At 66.0% G+C, this 24,981-nt stretch overlaps 1 protein-coding gene across 2 annotated transcripts; it reads right to left on the bottom strand.

Annotated features, from left to right (window-relative positions):
• Positions 1-4,226: 4,226 nt before the first annotated feature.
• AKT1 (AKT serine/threonine kinase 1) lies at positions 4,227-23,434 on the bottom strand. Of its 2 annotated transcripts, XM_090265641.1 has the most exons (13): positions 23,350-23,433; positions 21,098-21,214; positions 12,080-12,208; positions 9,209-9,320; positions 8,842-8,989; positions 8,438-8,569; positions 8,292-8,357; positions 7,361-7,429; positions 7,038-7,163; positions 6,607-6,950; positions 6,188-6,275; positions 4,867-4,969; positions 4,227-4,625 (listed from the first exon to the last, which is right to left on the bottom strand). In XM_090265641.1, exons 2-13 carry the CDS (start codon positions 21,141-21,143, stop codon positions 4,546-4,548), a joined length of 1,443 nt encoding a protein of 480 aa, XP_090121767.1. In that variant the 5' UTR covers positions 21,144-21,214; positions 23,350-23,433; the 3' UTR covers positions 4,227-4,545. The 2 variants fall into 2 exon arrangements, with proteins under 2 accessions (XP_090121767.1, XP_090121768.1); XM_090265642.1 differs by lacking the exon at positions 7,361-7,429 and having other exon boundaries at positions 23,350-23,434.
• Between the last annotated feature and the right edge of the window lie 1,547 nt (positions 23,435-24,981).

Here is a 24,981-nt window from a genome sequence, read left to right as displayed (position 1 = left end):
CAGTGGCCCTTACCAGCCCGCCTAGCCAGCCTTGGCAGGAAAGGGTTTGAGCCTGGGTGGTCTGACTCCAGGTGGGTGGCCGTGGGGCCAGTACCCTCGGGAAGCGGGGCAGTGACCATGCTTCCCCTGACGTGCCACCCTGACACCCCGTGTCCTTGTTCCCTCACACCTGGCAAACGTGGGCAGTTCCCGGCTGAAGACACATTTCCATCTTCCCGCCCCTCCCGAGCCCGGCCTTGGGAGGGAAGAGCAGGTTTGGGTGTGGGCACAGGAGGGACCCCGGCCCTGCTGGCCTCCTTCTGAGTTGCCTGTCGGCTTACACCCCAAACTGCTCTCCCCAGATGCTGCTGCAGGAGGCGGCCTCCCAGGGTGGGGACCCATGATAAGGTCATATGTCCACGCACATGATCTTGAAGTCTCCCCTGGCCATTGGGACATCCCTAAGGCACCCCCACCACAAAAGGGGTTCCCATGAGAAGGGGTAGCACACACCCCACCTGGCGTTGCAGCTCTGAAGGCGCCACCCCTCAGTGGCCACCTGCTCGTTGTGGGAGCGGAAGGGTGTGCCTGTGCCGCCTGCGTCCTGCCGCCTACACTTCTCTTTCTTTTTAAGTCTATTTTATTGGTTACGCTGTTCCAGTGGTCCCAGTTTCTTTCCCTTTGCGCCCCTCCGCCCAGTACCCCCTTCCCTCCAGCAATCCCACCCCCTTAGTTCATGTCCATGGGGCGTGCATATAAGTTCTTTGGCTTCACCCTTTCCTGTATTATTCTTAACGTCCCCCTGTCTGTTTTGTACCAACCGATTATGCTTCTTAGTCCCTGCAGCATTTCCCCCTTTCTCCCCCTCCCCCTCACAGCTGATAACCCTCCAAATGATCCCCACACCTATGATTCTGTTCCTGTTCTGTTTGTTTGCTTCGTTGGGTTTTGTTTTTATTTTTTAGATTCAGTTGTTGATAGTTGTGAGTTTGTTGTCATTTTAATGTTCATAGTTTTGATCTTTTTCTTAGGTAAGTCCCTTTGACATTTCATGTAATAATGGCTTGGTGATGATGAACTCCTTTAGCTTTACCTTGTCTGGGAAGCACTTCATCTGCCCCTCCATTCCAAATGGTAGCTTTGCTGGGTAGAGTAATCTTGTTGTAAGTCCTTGCTTTTCATCACAGTGAATACTTCTTGCCTGCAAAGTTTCTTTTGAGAAATCAGCTGATAGGCACCCCTTTGTAGGTAACTCCCTGCTTTTCTCTTGCTGCTTTTAAGATTCTCTCTTTATCTTTAACCTTTGGCATTTTAATGATGATGTGTCTTGGTGTGGTCCTCTTTGGGTCTAGCTTGTTTGGGACTCTCTGTGCTTCCTGGACTTGTATGTCTATTTACTTCACCAAATTAGGGAAGTTTTCCTCCATTATTTTTTTAAATAAGTTTTCAATTTCTTGCTCTTCCTATTCTTCTGGTACCCCGTTCAGATGTTGGCACATTTAAAGTTGTCCCAGAGGTTCCTAAGCCTCTCCTCATTTTTTTCAATTCTTGCTTCCTCCTTCTGTACTGGTTGATTGTTTTTTTCCTCCCTTATGTTCCAAATCATTGATTTGAACCCTGGCTTCCTTCCCTTCACCATTGGTTTTGTGTGGATTTTCCTTCATTTAATTTAGCATAGCCTTCACTTCTTATGCGTTTGCTGTACTCAAGCATATGTCAAGCCTGTGAGCATCTTTATCACCAGTGTTTCGAACTCTGCGTCTGTTCGGTTGTCTATCCTCGTCTGTTAGGTTGGTTATCTCCTCATCACTTAGTTCTCCCACTGGGACCCTGATCCGTTCCCCATTTTGGGCCATACTCCTCTGTCTCCTCATTCTGACAGGCTCCTGTGTGTGTTTGCCTCCACTTCCCAGGTAGAGCTGTCGCTCCTGATACGTTGTACGGGGCGGAGCCTTAGGGATGCGTCAGTACAGGGCGACCCATTTCACCACGTTGTGGCGCTGTGTGTGGGGGGGTGTCCGAGAGGGAACAATGCCACCTGCCCAGCACTCGCCCCTTTTCCAGGCACCTCTCCCACTTCCGTATGGGACTAGCACCCCTCTAGCTGCTGCCCTGGCCTTCGTTCCCAGAGTGGGTGGGTCTGCGGATGATCTAGGACCGTGGGGGCCCTTTAAATAAGTGGACTCTGCTGAGAGGCCAACAGTTTCTGCCTGTGCCCCAACCCCCACGGGTCTGCACAGTCAGAAGCAATGAGGCTTGATTTTCCCGGCGCTGTGACCGTGAGCTGCGTGGTCAGGTGAAGGGCTGGGAGCGCTCCCCAGGTGTCCCTCCCTAGTTTTTAAAACACGTGACTGCGCTTTATACCGGCCTGCCACCGCCACTGCTGCCACCACCACACTGCGTCCTCCACACTGGCTCTGCCCCTCCTGCCTATCTGGGTGAGTGTTTCTTCTTTATATCTTTGTTGGACTTCCATGAAGGTTGATTTTCTGGAACTTCGGGTTGTCTCTAGTTTTGATGTACAGTATTCCCTCGTCACGGGTATTAACGTCCTAGATAGATGCCCCCGCGAAGTAGGAACCTTACATTTATTCTAACTCTTAAACCTGCGTAACTAACAACATACATATACAGTGCCGCAAAATCCCGCGATATAGTGAAAAACCCGCGATAAATAATTTAATATTTTTAAAAACCCGGCGATACACGAGGCCACGATCAGTGAACCGCGAGAGAGAAGCTGCTGTAGTTCCTTCTCAGTTGTGGAGGGAGGCGCAGCATGGCTGTCTGGGCCTCCGTCTCGGCCGGGAGTCTGTAACGAGTTTTTGCCACGTTTCCCTCGTTAATTGCGGGAGGGTGCATGGTTAGCTGTGTTAGCACGTGCAGCGGGCTAGCCGTGGCGTCCACATGGCTCCACCCCCATCACCACGTCCTCACTGGACCCAACCTGCAAAGCGGAGCCTCTGTCCCCATTCGTCCCCAGCCCTGGCCCCAGCGCCCAGTGTGTCCCTGGGCCCGACCACTCCAGGGCCCGTGTCAGTGGGTCACCCGGCGTCTGTCCTGTGTTGGCTTCCTCCCCGCAGCGTGATGTCCGGCCTCGGTCAGGCTGAGGAACACGCCGTGTGGATGGGCCACGCAGGCTCCATGCGCTCCTCCTTGTGGGTGCAGCCGCGTCCGTGTCAGAGCTGCCCGTGGGGCCGCCGGTGTCTCCTGAAACCGCGCTTTCCGTTCTTCGGGGCGTGTGCCCAGAAGTGGGGCAGCGGGCGTGGGAGGGGGCCCTCCACACAGGCCCACACGGTCCCATTGGACGCACGTGCCTAGCATCCAAAACCGGGGTTCACGCGTGGGCTGTGCGCCTCGCTGCTGCGATGTGACCCAGAGGCGGACTGGGGCTGCTGCTGGTGCACCCCAGGCCTGCGCGGTCCCCCAGCCAGGGGCGCCGTGGAGCCGGGGCCGGCAGGTGCCAGGCCCTCTGCGCGCTGGCTTCCTGGCCACACCTGCGGGCAGCACCCACGGGAGATGAGGCGGCCTGTCCTTCCCGGGCCCTGCCGAGCGCGACCCATTGGGCGGCGGGTCCTCTCCTCACCACCAGGTGGCGCCTGCAGCCTGTGCTGCTGCGGGACGGTAACGGGACCGCGCACCCCTGCCCCGCAGGCTCCTTCCTGGTGGTCAGAGGACGTGGGCACAGGGACAGCCAGGGAGCCGGGGGGACATCCCTTGGAAGCTGCTCCGGGGCCTCAGGGCCAGAAGAACGGGGTGCTCCCCACAAGCAAAGCCAGCCACAAAGTGGAAAAGCCATTTTTTATTGAGGAATTTGGAGGGAAAGTCTCATTATAATAGTAAAAATACTGGAGTTGGATGTAAAAAACGCCATGGTGCAGCGCGGTGTCTGGCCCCTCCGGGGGCGTCGGCGGGGACAGCGGGACAGTGAAGCTTCTGTAAAGGACGGTGCTACCAGGGGAAGCCGTCGGGGTGACACGTCCTGAAGGGAAGGGGGCGCGCGAGGGAGGGGCTTTCTCCTCTAAGATTAAACGCCCACCAAATGCACATCGACAGCGGGATACGCAGCAACGGGTGTCCCCTGTGCCTGTCCCACCGCAGGGCCTGTCCTTGGCTGTCACCTGGGGCTCCAGGGAAGGAGGCCAGGCCAGCACACCACCACCGTGTCGCCTCTGGTGCCTCTGGGCTGGGCAGGGACGGGTGACAGCCAAGGACAGCTGGCGAGAGGGACTGAGGGGCCCGGGCAGGACCCGCCAAGACCCCGATTGCACGTGGCTGCGGAAGTCCTCAGCGCCTCCTGCTGAGTCCCAGCGCCTGAAGGCCGAGGCCACGTCTGGAGAACTGGATGAAATAAATTAAGAAAAACCGCGGGACAACCTTCCGAGCAGCCAGACGCCCTGCCCCCGGCACGGAAGTCTTCCCGTCTGTGCCGGAGGAGCAGCGCGGCTCCCCCGCACGCAGCCAGAAAGAAAGCATTCAGTGCAGGTCGTCCATGTGGGGTCCGCGGAGCGGCACTGGGGCGTGTGGCTGCCCACGCGGCGGCCACCAGCGCGCCCGCTGGCCTGCTCAGGACGTGCCGCTGGCCGAGTAGGAGAACTGGGGGAAGTGGGGCCTCCGCTCGCTGTCCACACACTCCATGTTGTCATCTGCGGGCAGGCCGGGGACGTGGTTCAGACGCGGGGCCAGGTGTTGGGGAAACAGGCAGGCCCCTGAGGACAGGACTCTGGGACCCCGGCCCTCCAGTGCCAGGGACACAGGGGCCCTCCCGCCCTGACCACCACTCCAGAGGGGACCTTTCTGATGAAAGCTGAGCACTGGAGGCATCCCTGACAGGGCAGCCTGGGCTCTGGTGTTTGGAGGGGACATTGGTGGGAGGGGGTCCCTCACCTTGGTCGGGCGGTGTGATGGTGATCATCTGGGCAGTGAACTCCTCGTCAAAATACCTGGTATCTGTCTCAGAAGTGACCTGGGGCTTGAAGGGCGGACTGAGCTGCGGGGGGCGGGGCAGGCAGGTTACAGTCTGGCTCTGCACCACGCCTGCGCTCCCGCGCACCCACCACCCCAGGGAGCTCTCACGACTCCTGCAGGTGACAGGCAGTAGTGCAGCCCAGCTCCGTGGGATGCCCCCCCCACCCCCCCCACACTCTCTCTTCCCCTCTCCCCCCCACACCCCAGCCCCAGTCAGAAGGGGACGAGTCTGTTTTCTTTTTTCCTAGCGCTCTTTCTTTCTTTCTCACACACTGGGAAGGGGATGAAGAGGGCACCTTGGAGCAGTGTGTGCAGAGCAGGCTCCCCCTAGGTTCCCCTCACAGCCCAGCTGCTGGGGGCTTCCACCTTGATAATTCACGGCGCAGGGACAGTCCCCTCCCCACGGTCCCTCGGCCCACCTGGGCCAGCAAGTGGGCCAGTGTGCCTCCCGCAGGCCTGGAGAGCAGACACTGGTGCCAGCCACATGGAAGAGAGGGCTCAGGGGCCCACCCAGCCAGGGAGGGGCAGCTGGTCCTGGCTGGTGCCCACCCGTGCCACCAGCCAGTGCCCAGGGCACTAGGAGAACGGCACTGCCCAAGCTCTACCCTGACATGTCCCCCAAACCACACAGGGCTCCTGGAGCCTCCCTGCAACATCCCCCCCCCCCAGTGAGGATGGGGCCAGGGCGGCCTCTGCCCACACTGGCTCGGCTGCCTTCCCCTTAAGGACCCCGACCTACGCAGTGGGCGGGGGGGCCTGAGTCCTGAGTGTGGGGCCCACCCAGCCTCATGGACAATGCAGGGACCACCATGTGGCCTGGTCAAGTCTGGCTGCAGAGGACTCACCATGACCCAGGACACAAGGGGTGACTATGGGATGTGTACACAGCAAGACGGTGCTGCAGGAAAGGACCCCCCCAAACGCCCCAGACCCTGGCCAAGACAGAGGCAAGACCGGGGCCCAGCAGCCACATGTGGCCTGCGGGCCAGGCTGGGCTCTTCCTGCAGCTTGAGGGATCGAGGTCAGACAACGGGAAGAACTGGGACAGCAGGGTCGGCCCCCATCCCGCCACCAGCCTCCGGCACACAGCACCAGGGAGGGGAACCGCATGCCCCAACCTGACAGGACATCTCTCGCAGAGACCCCACGCACACAGCTCCTCCCAGGGGCTGCGGGGCGGCCGGAGGACAGGAGCCTGGGAGGGCGTGCATGCACTGTGCATGAGCGGGGAGGGGCTCACCTTCTTCTCGTACACGTCCTGCCACACGATGCTGGCGAAGAAGCGGTGCCGCATGATCTCCTTGGCATCCTCAGAGCCCCCTCCTAGCCTGCAGGGGACACAGGCCACCATGATGGCACCACCTCCCTGCCCAGAGCTCAGGCTGCCCACCAGGCTCCTCCTCCACTGAGCGAGATGGGCTGCCAGACAGCACTGGGAGTGGGCCAAGAGCCGTGGGGACGCATCCCAGGGCGGTGGGGATACGGGTCCCAGGCTGAGCCCCAGCAGGTACAGGACGCTGGGTGAGCAGGAGCTGCTGCAGGGCCAGGGTCTTCCCTCCCGAGCAGGCATGAGAGGCCATGAGGTTAGTGTGCAAGAGCCCGTCCTGGCCAGAGACGTCCCGTAGGCCCCAGGGTGGCCGGGTGGCACTGGGCGCTCACCTCTCCTTGGGATCCTTCTTGAGCAGCCCAGACAGCAGGGCCTTGGCCTCGGGGCTGAGCGTGCGTGGGAAGCGGATCTCCTCCATGAGGATGAGCTCGAAGAGCTTCTCATGGTCCTGGTTGTAGAAGGGCAGCCGGCCACACAGCATCTCATACATGACCACGCCCAGCCCCCACCAGTCCACGGCCCGGCCGTAGTCATTGTCCTCCAGCACCTCGGGCGCCAGGTACTCGGGGGTCCCGCAGAAGGTCTTCATGGTGGCCCCATCCTTGACGCCCTCCTTGCACAGCCCAAAGTCGGTGATCCTGATGTGCCCGTCCTTGTCTAGCATCAGGTTCTCCAGCTGCGGGAGGCCTCCCATCAGTGTGACACCCCGCCCTGCACCCGATGCCCGGCCTCATGCCTGACACCCTGTCCTGGCCCAGCCCACCTTGAGGTCACGGTACACCACGTTCTTCTCCGAGTGCAGGTAGTCCAGGGCCGACACAATCTCGGCACCATAGAAGCGGGCCCGGTCCTCAGGGAACACCCGCTCCCGGGACAGGTGGAAGAAGAGCTGTTGGGGGGCAGGGGCAGTGAGTCCCAGCCTGGGCACCAGGCCAGTCCCCAGGGCAGAGACGTGCGCAGGCCCGAGACCCTAACTCAGTGGGGGAGGGCTGCAAGCCTCGTGGTGGAACAGGTGGGGTGGCAGCGCTGTCCCTGCGCTGGAGGGAGCCCGAGGGTTCCCCCCTGCCCCCTGACAGGCAGCCCTACCTCGCCGCCGTTGGCGTACTCCATGACAAAGCAGAGGCGGTCATGGGTCTGGAAGGAGTACTTCAGAGCCTGCAAGGGACACAGGCTGGAACTGCGGCCCCACGAGCCAGCAGGGATGCCCCTCGTGCGTCGCTGCCCCACAGGCCAGGCTTGGAGGGCGAGCACATCAGGGCTGGGTCAGGTCTTGGGGGAGCTGGCCTGTCAGAAGCTGGCATGTCCCATGAACTCGGAGGCATCCGACAGGCTGGCCTCGCCCCCTGCAAGGGGAGGCCCTCCCTCTGGGTGCAGGTGCCTCACTTTGGAAGGACAGGCTCCATGCCCAGTTCTTACCCACAGATGCCGCCCCCGGACCCAGCCAGGTGGCTGGAGCTGAGCGTCCCCAGAAGGTGTGGACGCGAGACAGGCTCCGCTCCATGCTGAGCCTGGGACAGGCCTGGGGCCGGGCCTGGGTGGGGAGCTGGGCCCCTGAACTGTCCAGCAAATCCTGGAGGCCAGGACCAGCCACCCAGGTCCCAGGTCCTGACCCCGAGGACAGTGGGGCCGCCCATGCCTTCCAGGGGCCTCCTGGCCTGGCAGGTCGACTGCTGGTGACGCCTTGTTGTTCCCAAAGGCTAAGGACCCACACACAGGCCTCCCGGGCCGAGCCCCCCAGCACAGTGGCGGCAGCCAGGAGGGGTCGGGCAGAGCCAAGGAAAACCTCAGGTCCCCCCCCCTTTTATACACTGGGGTAGCAGGCACAGCCCACAGGCCCGCGTGGGACACCTCCATCTGACCCCTCAGGGGCCTGCCCGCCGTTGCCCCAGTCAAGTGCGCAAGCCCAGGAAGCCCCCCGTTGCCCAGGAGCATGGCAGTCCGTCCTCAGACGCAGGCTGGCGTCTGCCGGCCCAGAGCCCGGCTCCCGTGAGCACACTGGCCACAGGGGACCACTCACCGTCAGGAAGGGGTGCCGGGAGTTCTGCAGGACGCGATTCTCCGTGAGCGTGTGTGCGACCTCGTCCTGGAAGGCAGGCCAGGTGAGCACCTGCCTGTGCCCCCCGCCCCCCGGGCGGCCGCACCCCTGCGCTGGCCGGCGCCCACCTTGGCCACAATGACCTCCTTCTTGAGAATCTTCATGGCGTAGTAGCGGCCCGTGGCCTTCTCCTTCACGAGGATCACCTTCCCAAACGTGCCTTTGCCCAGCAGCTTCAGGTACTCGAACTCGTTCATGGTCTGCAGGGCGGTGGGCGGCGTCAGGGGCCCAGGGGCAGGGCCTGGGGGTGCCACAGCGGACCTCCAGGGCTGCACCCCAGCACGGAGCACTGGGGCTCGGGGGGGCTGGTGGGAGGGGCAGCACCCAGGCCTCCGGGAACCCAGGGTCCCTGCCTCGCTTCTGGCGTCAGACGGTGCTGCCTTCGGGGGGACCCAGCGAGGGAGAGGGTGGGCGGGGTCAGCCTGAAGGCACCCTGTGACCGCCAGGCCTCTGCAGGGGTTGGGGGCCTCACCACACGGTGCTTGGGCTTGGCCAGGGACACCTCCATCTCCTCTGCTCCCGAGTTGTCGCTGGGCGAGCCTGATCGGAAGTCCATCATCTCCTCCTCCTGCCTCTTGAGCCCGTCGGCCACCATCTGGATGGCTGTCGTCCATTCCTCCCTGCAGGGCGGTTGGTAAAGTCCCAGCCTGGCTCAGAGGCCCCACAGGGGGCTCCGAGGAAGCTGCCCATCCGGGACCTGGGCTGGCCATACCCACTTAGGGTCCTGGCCACTGGGGACACAAGGCCTGGGCCCCAGCGGGACCACGTTCCGTCCCCCCAGGGGCTCAGGAGCACTGGGCAGTGAGGGTGCACCGCCGCCCTGTGCGCCTGCCGCGTACCGCTCCTCGGGTGTCTCCACGTGGAAGGTGCGCTCGATGACCGTGGTCCACTGCAGGCACCGGATGATGAAGGTGTTGGGCCGGGGCCGCTCCGTCTTCATCAGCTGGCACTCTGGGGGCAGAGCCGGCAGGTGAGCGCTCTGGGCACACTCCCGACCCCACCACCAGATTCTAGGAAGCCCTGTCCCATCCCCTCTCCATTCCTCAGTTTCCCCACTTGTAAAACGGGGCTGGGAACCGCTCCCACTTGGACACTGCTCTGGAGCTTCCCCCCCAGGTGTTGGCTGGGTGAGCCAACCCCACAGAAGTCCTTCCTCTGGGCTCTGAGCCCCCGTGGCTCGCCAGGCCACGGCCCTTGGCTGTCCAGAGGAGGAGGACTACAGGGGTCCCAGGAAGGGGCCTCACGGGAAAGCAGCGTGCCTGCTGCCAACCCTACGGCCCCCTCTCCTCACAGACAATCCCAGAGGCAGCTGGAGGGTACAATCCACCGCACCAGTGCCACCTCCACCACCCTGGGTTCAGGGAGTCCAGACTCACACAGGAGCACAGACAGGTGGCAGATCTGGGAGCATGGGCACACCTGGGTCACATGCACACCTGGAGCATGCACACAGCGGGACCGCCCACACCTGGCACGTGCACACAGCCGGACCACCCACACCTGGAGCATGCACACAGTGGGATCACGCACACCTGGAGCACGCACACAGCGGGACCACCCACACCTGGCACGTGCACACAGCGGGACCACCCACACGTGGCACGTGCACACAACGGGATCACGCACACCTGGCACATGCGCACAGTGGGATCACGCACACCTGGAGCATGCACACAGCGGGACCACCCACACCTGGAGCATGCACACAGCAGGATCACACACCTGGCACATGCGCACAGTGGGATCACGCACACCTGGAGCATGCACACAGCGGGACCACCCACACCTGGAGCGTGCACACAGCAGGATCACACACACCTGGCACGTGCACACAGTGGGATCACGCACACCTGGAACATGCACACATCGGGATCACGCACACCTGGCACGTGCACACAGCGGGATCACGCACACCTGGCACGTGCACACAGCCGGACCACCCACACCTGGAGCATGCACACAGCCGGACCACCCACACGTGGCACGTGCACACAACGGGATCACGCACACCTGGAGCATGCACACAGCGGGACCACCCACACCTGGAGCATGCACACAGCGGGACCACCCACACCTGGAACATGCACACATCGGGATCACGCACACCTGGCACGTGCACACAGCGGGATCACACACACCTGCTGCGGAGGAACTGTGCATATGCATCAGACCTTAGAGGGGTGTGAATGAGTGTGGGGACCGCTGAAGGCTCCCAGGCAGGGGGTGTGGGGGGGACAGTGCAGGGGCTTCTGGCATTGCAGCCACAAGAGGGGCCCTGGGGCTCAGCCAAACACAAGGGAGGGGTCTGCCAGGCCTGGGCCCAGCACCAGGCTTCAGCTGCACAAGGGGGGGGGGGCTGTGTCACTGCGGGGCGGAGACAGACAGGCCTCCTCCGCCTGCACACACCCCCTTCCCACTCACTGCTGGAGACCCCCAGGTGCTCCTGGGACCCAACGCCCATCCCAGGGCTTGGCTGCTCCACCCCATCCCTAAATCTGTACCCTAGAAAAGTGCCTCAGCTGGCGCGCCAGCCCCACCCCCACCACTCAGGCAAGCCCCTCTGGCTGGTGCCTACCTCCCACGTGCCTCCAGAGAACCCCCTCACTCCCTTGTGCTCGGCCTCAGGGGCACCCCGAGGGGTCTCACCCCTCCAGGAGGGTGGCCTGCCCCTCGAGCTGCCTCCTGGAGCCCCAGGATGCCAGTGTGGGGGCATCGACCTCCTGGTTCCCCCTCACCCCGGCCCCCGAGTTGACTCACACCAGCCCAGAGACTTGCTGGGCAGCAGCTCGGCCCCTGCCCCCCAAAAGCCTTTGGTGGGTGCACACACAGGGTGGCCAGGGCACCAGGGTGGCCCTGCCTCAGCACACCTGCAGGCAGGAGCCTGGGGCCCTTCTATCCACCCAGGGCAGCCCACCTGTGCTCTGTCCAGCTGAGACCCGGGGCCAGAACCTGGGGTCTGGCAAGGCTGGGGGCTGGATGGCAGGGAGGGCAGCTGGCAGCAGGGAGAGGACCCCACCGTGGGCACCGCACCCTGAACCCCAGAGACAGCCCGAGACAGCACTGGGCTCAGGAATGGAGCCCAGCACCCACCCACCACGTCTCCAGCCCCACAGGCAGGCTACCCCCTGCCACACCTCCCCAGGGTACGGAACAAGGCCGCAGTTTAGAAAAAGAGCCAGTGTGCCCAGCTCTGTCGGCTACCCGGGCCGGCCGTGGCCCTCCCCTCCCCCTCCCCCTCCCCCAGCTGGACGGAGGCAAATGGCCACAGAGGTGGGGAGGAGTTAGGGCCTCTGACAGCCTTTGAGGGGAGCCACAGGCTCTTCTGGGGGTGACAGAGGTTCCCATAAGCCAGGTGCCCCTCATGCACTCTCGTCCTGCCCCCCACCCAAGGACTGGGCAAGGCGGGCCCCGGCAGGTCCCCTCTGGTCCTGGCTGGCTGCCCCAGGCGGGACGCTGCCCCTACTAGGCCAGGCCTTTTGGCCTCCAGAGCAAGAACGCCCAGGACAACTCCAGGCTCACCAGCCTTGGGGCTCAGCAGAGACCCCCACCAGCCAGAGCTGGTTGCCAACATGTGCCCGTGGTGACTGGGAGTCCGTGCTGCCCAGCCTGGTCCCTGGCAGCCGCTGGCCCCGGACAGAGGCCCAGGGAGGCGAGCGCACAGGGCTGCTGCCAGCCCCCCGGCCCCCACGTGGGGCAGCCCGCTCACATACGTGCCACGGAGAAGTTGTTGAGGGGCGACTCCCGCTGCTCCACATCCTGAGGCCGTTCCTTGTAGCCGATGAAGGTGCCATCATTCTTGAGCAGGAAGTAGCGGGGCCGCCAGGTTTTGATGTATTCCCCTGAGGAAATGAGGGCCGTGAGGGGCTGCAGCCACCGGACCCCGCTCCCCGACCCCCACAGACCCCCAGCACGGCAGCGAACAGGCGGCTGCCGATGCCAGGTCAGGTGAGCCCAAGATCCCAAAATGTGTGAGCACTGACCAGGGGCCAGCTGAGCATCTGGATGTGGGGGGAAGAGCACACCTGATGGGAGGCTAGCCCAATCCAGAGGGCCTTCCTGGAGGAGGTGGCACCACATCAGTGTGTCCCAGCAGGCACCAGCAATAACTCAAGCACCAGCTTTAGCCACCTGCTGGGGGCTTCCAGGCCCACCCACCCTGGGTCTGGCCATTTGTCAGCCAAAACAGTTACTGTGGTGACAGTTGGCAGGTGGGCAGCTCACCACGGTGACCCCTGGACCAGGATGAAACCCAGCAGCCAGCGGCGAGGGGACAGCACCACATTCTGTGAGACTTGGGCCCGTCTGTGGCACTTAGAACAGGGCCCCCACCACCGGGGGTGACAACACAACCCACCCCGGCGCCCGAGCACAGCTGTGGGCCCCCTGGCCAAGCCAGGCCAAGAGGTGGCCGAGACCTGCAGCCCCGGACCCCCACCCGCCTCCTACCCATGGGCCACCCAGGTACACGGCAAAGTTCCCCAAGTTCTGCGACATCAGCCAGAAGCAGGCGCTCACACAGAAGCGAGCAGATGTCCTCTGTGATCTCCCAGCGACTGTCATTATTCATACTGACACCCAGAAAAAATGTTTCATTTACATTTTGCCGAGCAAGGAATTTGAACAACAGTGGAGAACTTACTAATTAGGCCGCCGCTTCCTCAGAGGGGCTGGCGGGCAGGGCGGGGGTGGGGTCCCTGAGCCCCGGACATGAGCAGAACCCTCTGGACCCACCGTGACCACAGGACCACCCGCCACGTGGCCCCCTCCGCCCCCAGCCCCAGGGCCCCCGCCCTCCTGCACTCTTGCCTCCTGGGGGGGTGCTGCGAAGATGGGTCTCCAGCCACCCCAGCACCATTCCCTAGGGAGCCCACCCGCAGGCTGTGCCTGTGGCTGGGGGCGCAGTGGGGGGGCCACCACCAGGCCCAGACACCCCAGCTGGTTACCTGTCCCCCCACAACAGCAATTAGCAGGGTCTCCACCCAGTTCCACCGTCCAAGCCCCTGGGGACGGGCCCCACATCCATCCACCAGCCTCCCAGGTCCCCTCTCCCCGTTGGTGCCGGGGGTGGGAGCCAGCAGAGCCGGCTGCGGAGGGGGACGCACGCCACCCACGCTGCGCAGCCGACCGCGCGCTCCCACCCGCCTGCGCGCCAGTCTGGAGCTGTCGGGCCCTGATGGACTGCCTCCCATCCTGCCAGCTGCCGCTCCCCGGGACGCTGGCTGAGCGGGGAGAGTGATGAGCACCTCAGCCGAGCAGCCCAAGAATCCGTCTTGATGTGCCAACTGTGCCGCCCCCCACCCCCACCCCCCTGCACCACACCAGCGCTAGGCAGGACCCACACACCAGACAGGGACACCCAGGACCCACCTCAGCCACATGACCCTGCACCTGCCCTCAACCAGCTTCCACCCCACAGGCCACCCCAGGGCTGGGAAGGTTCTAGAACGCAGGGCTGGGAAGGGAGCCAAGGGAGCAACACCCCCAGGAAGAGGCTGAGGGGAGGGTGCCCTACCCAGGTGAGCCATGAGGAGGGGTCTAGGGGTTGGGCATGAGCCTGCTGGGCCCTCCACGCTGCCCCCACCCACCCCACTTGGCCAACCCCAGGGGCCAGGCCACACCCAGGTGGGCTCTCTGGTCTAGGAAGGGAAGGAGGCCTGGCTTGGCCCCTCACCCTCCCAGCCCAGCACAGACCCCTCCAGGAGCAGCAGGAAACTTGGGGACACTTGGGAGGCTGGGGCCAAGACTCTGAGACACACAGACCCTTCCATCAGCATCTCGGGGCCGCCAGCAGCGCCCCTGGGCAGGGCCACAGCCTGCATCTGAGCAGGTTCAGCCCTGACAGGACGCGAGGCAGGCAGGGGCCCCGACCCCACCCAGCCCTAGGGCAGGAGGTGGCCACCCTGTGCCCGGCTCCCACTGTCCTCTCGGCCGCAGGATCGGGGAGCCTCCGCTCCGGGCACAGGCATGGGCAGGAAGACACAGAAAACCCAAGCCTGCCCTCAGGACGCCGCTTCCCATGCTGGGACCCACCTCTCCCCGGGCCTCACACTGCCCACAGCCAGGTGACCTCGGGCATTCGGGGCAGCAGGAACTGGTCAACCCCAGGCTCAGGGCGCGTCCCCTGCGTCCCTGCCACTCACAGCCACACTCAGCCCGGGACCCGGGACCCGGGAAGGGCCACCCACTGCCACCCATGCAAACGCTGCCGACCAGGACCCTGCAGCTGGGACGGCCCCGGGACCAGCCGAGCAGCCCCATCGTCACCGGCTCGGCTCCCCGGCCAAGACTGCTGCGCACCGGCTGCCAGGAAACAGGAACCATGGCCGACCCGGGGCTGAGCGAGGGCTCGGGGCTGCCCCACCCCAAGAAGCTGCCAGCTGGGTGATGGGCAGCACCTCGGCCCCACCTCAGGGTGCTCTCAGAAGCCCAGCCTTGGGCTGAGGCGGGACACACAGCACAGCGTTCCGGGACCCCATCCTGTGGAGCCCCCAGGCCCGACCTGGCCACCAGCCTGCCCCACAGCGAGGGCTCCGGGCCCCAGGAGGCAGCTGCCCTGGGTGGGCTGGGCGTGCAGCAGGGCCAGGCCGAGTCAGGATCCGGGCTGCCCCACCTCCTCCCACCGCCCAGGGCCCTCAGCTCTGTGTCCCCTCGGTGTGCCCCTGTCCTCTACCAGGGTCCCCTCCACCGTCCTGAGCATCTGGGGAGCCAGCTCAATGCCCCAGGCTGCAGGATTCCTCACAGAGGGGCGCTCCTGACCTGCCACGGCCAACGTCACCCCAAGGGGCCACCGAGCCAGGACTTGGGAGCAGGACAGCCACGTGCCCCCGCCCGATGCCACGGGTCAGGCGCAGAGGAGGCAGACCTGGCTCGGGCTCCCTGGAGCACTGCCATCCCAATGCCACGCCCTGCGCGCCATGAACACTCTCTGCAGGTCCCCGGTTCTCAGGGAAACTGCTGGATAAACACTTTGCCGCAGCGGTGGCGGTGGTGGCAGGCGCTGGCAGGGCGCCAGGCGTGCCGAGCTGTTTCTCCGCCGCGAAGCGCGAGCCCCAGCAGGCCCAGGGAGCGCCGCCAGCTGACAGCGGCGACCGCGCGGTCCCCCGCCGAGGACACATCCATCGCGCCGCCAGCTGCCGGGCGCCCATTTCCTTCCCCAGCACAGTGAGCAAATGGCCCTGCTGATGGCAGCCCATCCGTCACCACCCGCCAGGCAGGGGTCACCTCAAAGGGCCCTCTGCTGTGCCCAGACAGGCCCCATGGCCCCCACGCCGGCAGGGCACTAGGCCAGGCCGCACCCACCGGCCTGTCTGCTGAGCCCTCGGAACTGAGCCTCCAGAGGACAGCCAGCATGGACAAGGGAGGACAGAGGGCAGGAGTGGCGACGTTCCCGGCCCCGCAGGGGTTCCCCACGTGTCCTGGCCCCCGATTCCAAACCCTCCCAGATGGCCCCCAACCAAGATGGCACGCGGCTCCTCAGCCGGAGGCAGGGGTAGAGGGAGTGGGCAGGAGCTGACAGCAGAGAGCTCCAGCTGCCTGCGGGGGGTGGGGGGGTGGCATGCTGACCCGTCCCTGTGGCCACGCCCAGCAGGGACAGCAGGCTGTGCCCAAACTCAGGCCGCCCATGTGCCCTGGCCCCTCGCCACCCAGAAGGCTCCCCGGTATGGGTCTCTGCCTGGGGTCCCACCAAAGGCACCCATCAGTCCCCGAGGCCCCCACTGCGGATGGAGCTGCCAGCCGAGGCCTTGAGGCAGGTGGGGTCCCCAGGAGCTGAGTGCGGGACTACAGTCCCAGGCCACCCCGGCATCCCACCCAAAGCCCCCATATCGACCCCACGTTTCTGAGCTGTAGGCCTATCACTGCTGATGTTCCACAGCTGCCACTGAAGGCAGAACAGACGTGAGTGAGGGGCTTGCAAGGGACACACTCCCAGGAGCCGGCCTGTCCCCCGGCCCTCAGCCCCACGCCCTCTGCCAGCCCACCCAGGGCCGGCCCTGGGCCAGGTCAGGACCCAGGCAGGCATAGCGCACGGTGGAAGCAGTGGCATGTGCCCGCTGTGGGGCAGCCCTGGGGGCGGGCACAGAGACAGCCAGTGGCTCCAGTGACAAGCAGCCCTCGGGGAGGTGCCAGCCCCACGCCTGGCCGGGCCCGCCTGGGCACGGGACGGCAGCGGGAAGAGCCGGCGCCCTGGCCTGCCCTGGCCTCACAGCATTTCCAGGAACCAGCCGACTGGGCCCAGCAGCTCCCGAGCGCTGGCGGCGGGGGCGGGGCAGAGCCGGGGCTGCAGCCTGCGTCCCAGCTGGGTTTCCCCCCCGCACAGCACACTCTGCTGCTCAGGCCGGCTGGGGTGGCCGCAGAGGCTGTCCCAGCGCCACGGCCCCCTGCTGCAACCCCCAGCGAGTCTGCTCCCAAGCAGGGCAGCTGTGCCCAGAAAGTGCCCGGCACCCAGGAAGGAGGCAGGAGCGCCACCCGCTAGGGGCCACCTTCTGGGCGCGGGCCCAGGGACCCAGGCTGGGGCGGGCAGTGTCCCCCCACCCCCGCCCTCTGCAAGAGGCCCAAGCTTCCTCTTTTGTTGTTTGTTTTGAAGGGAAAACTCAACACATTCACAAAACAGGAAACTCAATCCCACACAGACCGGCCCGGTCTCAGCCACGGCCATGCACCACGGCCACATGCCACCACCAGCGGGCCGGGGCGCCCGCCCGCCAGGCCCTGTCCACAGAGCAGAGGCCTAGCGCCCGCCCCCCACCCCGCACAGGCCCGGCGGCCTGCCCAGACCTGCTCAGGGGCGGCTCTGGACCCAGTGGACACGGGCTGCCCAGGGAGCCACAGGGACTGCCAGGACCCCAGCACCAGCCGCCAGGGAATGGGGGGCCATACCTCACCTGACAGCCAGGGGAGCACCCATGGGACACTCACAGCCGACCCTCAGGGCCTCCCAGGCCATGTCACCAGTGCGTCCTCAGCAAACCGCTGCCTCCTCCCAAGGGGGGCCAGGCAGACACCCTACACCCCCTTGGGGCCCCCAGGACTGGGAATGGAGTGGGGATCAGGTCAGCGGTGTGGGACGACCATCTGCCCACGTCAGGGCCACACAAGGAGCTCAGGTGGCGGCCACGCTGTGGGGAGAAGCGGGGCCTGGCCACGACCGAGGGATGGGCGGCAGGCAGGGCCCCAGAAGCCCACCGCCACCAGGATGCCTGGGACCCACTCAGTAGGGTGCTGAGGGCTCCCTCCCAGCCTGGAGCCGGGGGGTCTGTGCTGGCAGTAGGCTCAGGGCAGGCAGCGCAGCAGGGCCTGAGAATCGCCAGGCATGGGGCCTACTGGCTGGCGCAGCTCCTGGGGGTGAAGGTAAACTGAGGTGCAGACGCCCAGCAGACCACACAGGGGACCACTTCCAGGCAGGGTCCCAGGGACAGGGGAACCCTGCTCCCCACAAGTGGGCTCTCCCCAACCCCACCCTCAACCCTGGCTTGCCAGCCCATGCCTGGTGAGGACAGCTGGGCCAGCAGCCAGCGGGCGTGAGCCCCAGTGCCAAGGCCCTTGCCCCACGCACGCCCGGCCCCGGCTCGCCAGCCCACGGCCCCACCCTTCCCCCTGCAGCCCTGCGTCCAGTCCGTGGGCTGAGGACACACCACGGGCTCTGGGAGTTGGACCCCAGTGGGTTTACGGGAACGTGGGCAGGGACAGGCAGCCCCAGGGACATGCCTCCAAAACCGCCGCATGGACTCGGGCCCCGGAAACACAGCCTGAAGACAAAACTGGAAGACACAGGCCAAGTTCAGCCAGACCTGCGTCCCAGGCAGGGTGGCTTTTTAAAGTCAATCTTCAAAAGTCACAAGAGTCCTGGCTGGTGTGGCTCAGTGGACTGAGCGTCGGCCTGTGAACCAAAGGGTCTCTGGTTCGATCCCCAGTCCGGGCACACGCCTGGGCTGTGGGCCGGGTCCCCAGTTGGGGGCACAGAAGGGGCAACCACACACTCCCTCCCCTCCCCTCTCTCTAACGATAAATAAATAAAATCTTAAAAACAAAAAGAAAAGGAAAAAAGGTCAGGAGAGTGCACAAAATAGACCAAATCTTTGGAAACTTTTTAGGAACGTCAGCCACCAGACCCCAGCACCAAGGGCATGGGGTGTCCACCGCCACAAGGGACACCGGCCCGCCTGCCCCGCCTGCCCCACAGCAGCCTGAGCCTTTAGCAGCTTGAGCTCACTTTCCTGGGGACCAGCTCCCCACTGGACACAGGGATCATGGGGGCCCACAGGTCAGTGCAGGTCCTGAACCCGCGCTGCCCCCCTCCAGCTGACAGCACATGGTGCTGGGACCCCCGGAACACAGTCCAGGTCACCCCCCGAAGACAGCTGCCCCCACCCGCCTCCCCAAGGGGAGGGAGGAGCCCCGGCCCAGGGACATGCCCCACACAGGACCAGCCGCTCAGCAGCTCTGAGGTGCCCACGAGGCTTCAGGAGGCAAGGACAGGTGCAGGCCCTCGTCCACAGCGGCTCCCTCCCCTACAGTACCAGGGGAGCAGGGGCACGGGGTGGGGGGCCCAGAGGACAGGCACAGCCCCCCACCCACGCTCAGAATCTAACCCTGGCCTGGCCTGGCCCAGCCACCAGGCCCAGGGGAGGGGGTAGAGACTCAGACCAGCATTGCAGGTGGGGCCCTCTGCCCACCCCCAGGCCAGACCTCGGACCCCTCCCAGCCCAAGGTCCCTGCAGGAGGCTTCATCACCCTCTCCAGCCCCTTCCCGTGAGGCAGTGGGCAAAGCAGAGCGGTCGGCCAATACAGAGCAGTCCTGGGAGGCTTCTCGGAGCGGGTGGCAGGGAACCACGCCCTTCCGGAATGGCCAGGTGAGACAGGGAAACGTGGCGGGGGCGGCCCCCGGCTGCCCTCCCTGCCGCCAGACGTCACTGCTGTCTGCTGAGTGGAGCGCAGGCCTGCATGGGTGGGACCTGCCTCCTGCCCCCATCTGAGGCCAGGCCGCCAGGCTGACCCTCCCCCACCCTAGGAAAAACCTGCATCCCTGCGTTCCTCCTGTCTGACGGCACCGCATACCTCCAGCCCCACCGGGAGTCATCCCAGTTCCCGCAGCTCACCAAAAACCACCCGTTTCCCGCCTCCCCCCCCAAGACCTCCACCCTCTCACCAGGTCCCGCCAGAGTCCAGCACCCAGGAAGAGTCTGCACGTTTATGGGGACAAACCAGGAAAAGGCGACGTCAGAGGCCAGCAGAGAGCATGACAGAAGCCGCATGTGGGGGGAGGCAGCTGGCCGGGGACAATGGGACAAGTCCACACCACAGAGGGGCCCCCAGGATCGGCAAGCAGGGCGAATGTGGGGGGAATGCAGGGCGTACAAGGACAGGCTCCCTCGGCGAGCGAGGGCAGCGCAGGTAGGACACAGGCCAGGCAGAGTGGCAGCCCCGCGTGCACGCGCTGAGGCCGTGAGAGGAGGGGCATGCGCGGTGGGCGTAGGGGAAGGAGTACCCTGTCCTGGCTGTGTCCCGGGGCAGACCCTCACACCCCACTCTCACGACCCCAGAACTTCCCTGACACCACGTCCATCACACAAGATGGGGAAACTGAGGCTGGAGGCGTCCGGCGCTCTTGCCCTTTGAGAGGGAGGGACACGTGACAGGGCACTTGAATCAGGACGCCCCACAGGGCCGAGCCCCGACCCCCGGCCCCTTCAGAAGGCATCAAGGGCCTCGCCTGCCTGCCCGGCAGATGCTCTGGGGACAGAGACCAGACACGTCCTGGGCCAGCTCCTAATCATTCAGTTGACAAACGTTTGCCAAGGTCGAGGTACTGGGCCCGGGCGGCAGTTTCTCTGCTGCTGCCAGAGAGAGGGGAGGAGCAGGGCCCCAAGGGGGCTGCAGGCGAGGCAGGCAGGGCAGGGCCTGATGCGGGGCAGCCGGACCGGACAGCGTAAGCCTGGGGGAGGGATGGAGAAGGCAGGCAGAGGGCCCCTGGCGCGCTGGCCTCCCTGCGGCTGCCCGGGCGAGTTCCGAGAACACACAGCCGACCACGCCCTTGACCCCCACCTCGCGCTCGGCAGCCCCCTCTCGTCACCACCGTGCCACGTCCCCGCGCTGCTGGGAGCTCCTGCGTACCCCACAAAGCCCAGGCCCGCGACAGCTGCTTTTGCCACACCCCCCTGTCCTCTCCTCCTCTCCATTGGTGTCAGAGGCCCCCCCAACAGCCCTGGGACCCTGGGGGGAGGGACACCCTCAGGCTGTGTGCTGGGAGCAATGAGCCTGGGAGACAGGAAGCGGCGGGGGGGGGGGGGAGGGGGGGCTGGCCGGCCAGTCCCTGTGACTCGCTCAGGCAAGTGGGTGGAAGGGGGGCACCAGGCTGCAGACGCTCGGGGCCTGGGTGTGTGCGCCGCCCCCAGCCCGGCCCCAGGCCGGCGCGGGCCCAGCAGCTCTGCCCTGCCCTGCCCGCAGGCGCGGACCCAGGTCACCAGCGAGCCAGGCCTTGGCCGGGCCCCAGCTCCTCACCGCCTTCCAGGAAAGCGGGGCGGGGAGGTGGCAGTGACCGTCCCGCCAATGTGGCCCGGCCAGGCGGCCCCGTGCTGGCCTGCACACACCTCCTGCTGCCCGGGAGACCCAGCAGAGGCCCCCCCTCAGCCAGCGGGCTTAGGCTCCCGCCACCCAGAGGCCAAAGCAACCCCCACCTGAGGGGCAGCCCCAGGCCGGCCAGCCCCGCCCCGAGCAGCCCGCGCACTGACCTCGCTTGTGCAGCCAGCCCTCCTTCACGACGGCCACGTCGCTCATGGTGCCCAGACGTCGCAGGCGCTCCTCTAGCGCGCGGTCGGGTCTCCCAGGCCCAGCAGCGCCCACAGCCTCTGGGAGCGGCAAAGGAAAGCGTGAGGCTGTGTCCCCCTCGGGCCACTCCTCTGACCCGGCCGGGGGCCCAGGAGGCCCAACCCTCCTGGGGTCCTGGCCCGTCCCCATTCAGCCCTCAGAGCCACTGCTGCCCCTCACTTCCTTCCCACTGCGGCCCCTGACGGGAAGTTCCTGTCACAGCCCTGCTCCCTGGACCCCAGGCTCTCAGAGCCCCCTGTGCCCCTCACCGACTCACACCCACTTCCCAGGGCGTTGGGACAGATCGGTCCCCTTCCCAAAAGGCCCTCCCAGCACAATCCTCGCCTGCTGGCCCAGCAAATGTCACCTCCTCCAGGCAGCAGCCCCTGACACCTCCAGCCCAAGGCACTCAACCTCCCCACCCGGCGGTGAGAGTGCCTGCTCTCCCTACCCACGGCGGTCCCACCCAAAGGCAGCCCTCCTGCCCGTCTGGGAAAGGGGAGAAATTCAAACACCAAGGCGGCAGGACCAGAAGTGTGGGCGGCGGGCACCCCAGGCCCCTCCTAAGCCACAGCGCCCGCCAGCCTGAATCTCGTTCCTGTGGCCCCTCTGGTGTTGCCAGGCCCACGCTGGGGACAGAGATGTTCAGATGGGTCACGCCTGGGAGCAGCACCCAGTCCGGGCTGGTTACAGACCTGCAATTACAGCAAGGGGGGGGGCTGCGCACACACGGCGCCCACCGCCGCCCTCGCTGGAGCAGACCGTCTGGCCTGTCACCTTGCACGGACGGCCCTCCCATGGCGCCCCTGCCGGATAGACTCCTAGGCATCCCTCAAAGCCCAGTCTAGACACCCTAGTTTCTAATGGCCCCCCAGAGGGCAGGCCCTGGGAGACTCCTCTCTGGGATCCCGAGGCCAGGCAGAGACCCCCGAGGACTTCTGGAATTAACCCCCAATACGGGTCCTCCTGCAGCCACCAGATGGTCTCCAGCCGCACCCAGAGGCGGCTGCTCTGCCCCGACTGAGGCTCAACCCAGAGGGGCGGGCAGACCCCACTCACTGCCTGGACGGGGAAGACTCGCGTCACCCAAGAAGCCAGCGCAGAGTGAGGACAGGGGCTCTGAGCCGCAGCCCAGGGGCTCTGGTGACACTGAGTGGGCGTGGCCTGGAGGCAGGGGCTGGACTCAGAGACCTCCGGTCGCCCCCTACCCCCACCAGGGCCGCCGCTGACAGAGTCAGACAGCTGCGAGGGCCGTGTGTAAAAATATATCTGCGCGCACCCGGGGCGTCTGCTCACACGTGCAGGGCCTGGCGGGCCCAGGGGACCCGCTTCCTGCTGCCTCTGTCCTGAGGCCCCACCAGAACCATACGCGACGGCTATTGTTGTAAAATCGCAACTTTTACAAACACGGCCTGTGCTCTGGGGCGGCCCCTCCCCCCCCAGAGCGCTGGTAAGTGGCTCCGTGTTCAGCGGGCGGGGTGGGCAGCCAGGGGCTCCGAGCAATCGGGGGGCTGGAGCCAGGCAAGACCCGAGAGCGAAGGTAGGGGCCCTCCCGCTGCACAGCACAGGCCCAGGCCCCACCTCCGTCCCCCAACCCCAGTCCCGGAACCAGGACCCGGCCGCCCCCCAGGCCGCAGCCTCGGGGAAGGGCGGGCAGCGCCCCCTGAGCCCACCCAGTGCGGGAGGCAGTTTCAGGCCCCGGGAGGGCTCGTCCCCCTCCGTGGGCTACCCTGGGCGCCACAATCAAGTTTCTGTCCGTGACAAGATGCGGTCCCCTTCCAAGGGCCCACCCACAAACTTGAGCGAGGGCCGGGGCCAGCCTCCTCCTCGGGCCCCCGCGCGCCTCCGGCCCGGCGGGCAGCTCTGGCCACGCGCCCGGAGAGCGCCCGCCGAGCCCCCGCCGCGGTGGCGCCCCCGCCTCGGCCCGGCCGCGCCCCTCCGCCCCGGCGCGGGCCTCGCCAAGGTCAAGGCGGAGGCCGGGGCTGCCGGCACCCCGGCGCGCGCGGCCCCACGGCCCGTGCCCTCACCGCCCAGGCCGCGCTCGGCCACTTCCTGCTCCCGCGCCTCCGTCCCAGCTGCGTCGCCCGCGCCCCGGCCCCGCCGGCCGGGAACAAAGCGGCGGCGCGGGGAGGAAATCCGGGCCCCGGCGGCGGCGGCGGCGGCGGGCGGGACTCACCGGGCGCCGTGTCCGGGCAAGCGCGGGCCTAGCCAGGCCGCGGCCTCCGGCGCCCGCCGCTCCTCATCCCCGCGGGCCGGGCCGGGGGCGGGCTGGGCGGCGCGCACCGGCGGCGGGCGCTGTCGGCGGGCCTCGCGCCGGGCCCGGGGCTGGTGCGTGGCCGCTCTCGCGTCCTCCGGTGCCTGCTGCGCGCGCGCTGGGCTGGCCGCCGCTCTGTCCCCGCCGCCGGCCCGCCCCGTCCCCGCCCCGCGCGCCCCGCCCGCCCACATCCGCCTCCGCCGCCCGGCGCTCCCACCCGGGCCCGGAGGGTGGGGGGGGGGCGCCGACCACCGCGCGCGCCGCACGGCCAGTCCCTAGCCACGCCCTCCCTGGCCTCAGTTTCCCCGTTTGTCCCGCGAGCCTCACTGCTCGACTCCGCTCTTCCGCGACCAGAATGAATCCCGGCTTTTTCCTCCGAGGCTTGGGGGGGAGGGGGGTGCCGTAGGCTGCAGGTTAGTCTGACATTAGAATGTGCCCCAAGTGGTGCCCCCGCTGGGGGCCAGGAAGGCAGCGGCCTCCGTGGTCCTGGAAGACCTAGTCCCAGGACCCTGCCTACTGTGCGGGCGGCGCCGGAGGTCCTCCGGGGGTCTGGGGGGCCCGCGGCCACGGTGTGGGGTGGAAGGAAGTGGATGTTGTCACTAGTCTCTGTGCTGAAGGTCATGCCCTGGAGGGACAGGTGTCCGCACCCTAGTGTGGGGGCTTCCTGGGGCTTCCCCTCCCCCAGGAGGAAGACTGGGACACGTGGCGGCCACACCAGTGGATGGGGCCTTCTTTGCAGCGTGACAGACAGAGAAGAGGGAGCAGGGACTGGCAGAGGGGCACCCACTCGGCCTGGGCTGCCGCGCTGAGCAGGTCACAGACGTCCCCAGCAGGAGCCGGGTTGGGAGCAGGCTTAGGAAGAAGGGCTGTGAGAGCTGAGGCTGCTCCCTGCTGTCTCATGGGGCCCTAGGCACCCTCAGCCCACGGGGCGGCAGCTAAGGGACCTGAGGCAGAGGGTCCCTAACCCCTCCGAGAGCACATTCCCAGACGGATGTTGCCAGGGACACCCCACCTCTGACCCCCTCCCGCCCTGGCCCTCCGCTGGAACCTCCTGTTTCTCCTACAGCTGCCCCTCCCCCAGCCCCGGCCTCTGAGTTGGATAGTAACCCTTCTGTAAAAGGAAGACTACAGTGAATTACCTTCCTGGAATTGGCGTGTAAGGGGGGGGAGGGGCATTCTTGTTCTCCATCAGGGGTCAGAGTTCAGCCAGGGGGACAGACACTTCATCTGGGTCAGAGGCAGGTGCGGTCCAACCGAGGCCTCTGGACAGAGTCCACAGGCCCAAGGGCTCCATCACAGCCTCTGGGATGGGTCGCTCTGCGAGTAAGGGGGCACTCCCCGCTCCAGCCTCTGCCCTTGCCCCTCTGGCCACACTCCTCCCCAGTGCAGCTGTCCCAGCACTGACTGTGTACCCCAAGGCAGTACCCTACCTCCAGGGGCCAAGTTGCAGGCCCAGCCAGACCCCTGACCTAAGGGTCACCCCCCAAACATCTGAAGCCTGTCCGGCACTCGCCCCCCAGACCCTCTGGGCCTGTCCCACCTACCCACTGCTTC

This window comes from Furipterus horrens, unplaced genomic scaffold (genome assembly GCF_987537825.1).
Source record: "Furipterus horrens unplaced genomic scaffold, mFurHor1.1.pri manual_scaffold_21, whole genome shotgun sequence".
Classification (NCBI taxonomy): Eukaryota; Metazoa; Chordata; class Mammalia; order Chiroptera; family Furipteridae; genus Furipterus; species Furipterus horrens.
The sequence above is the reverse complement of the archived record's forward strand: the minus strand, read 5'-3'. Positions and strand labels throughout refer to the sequence as shown.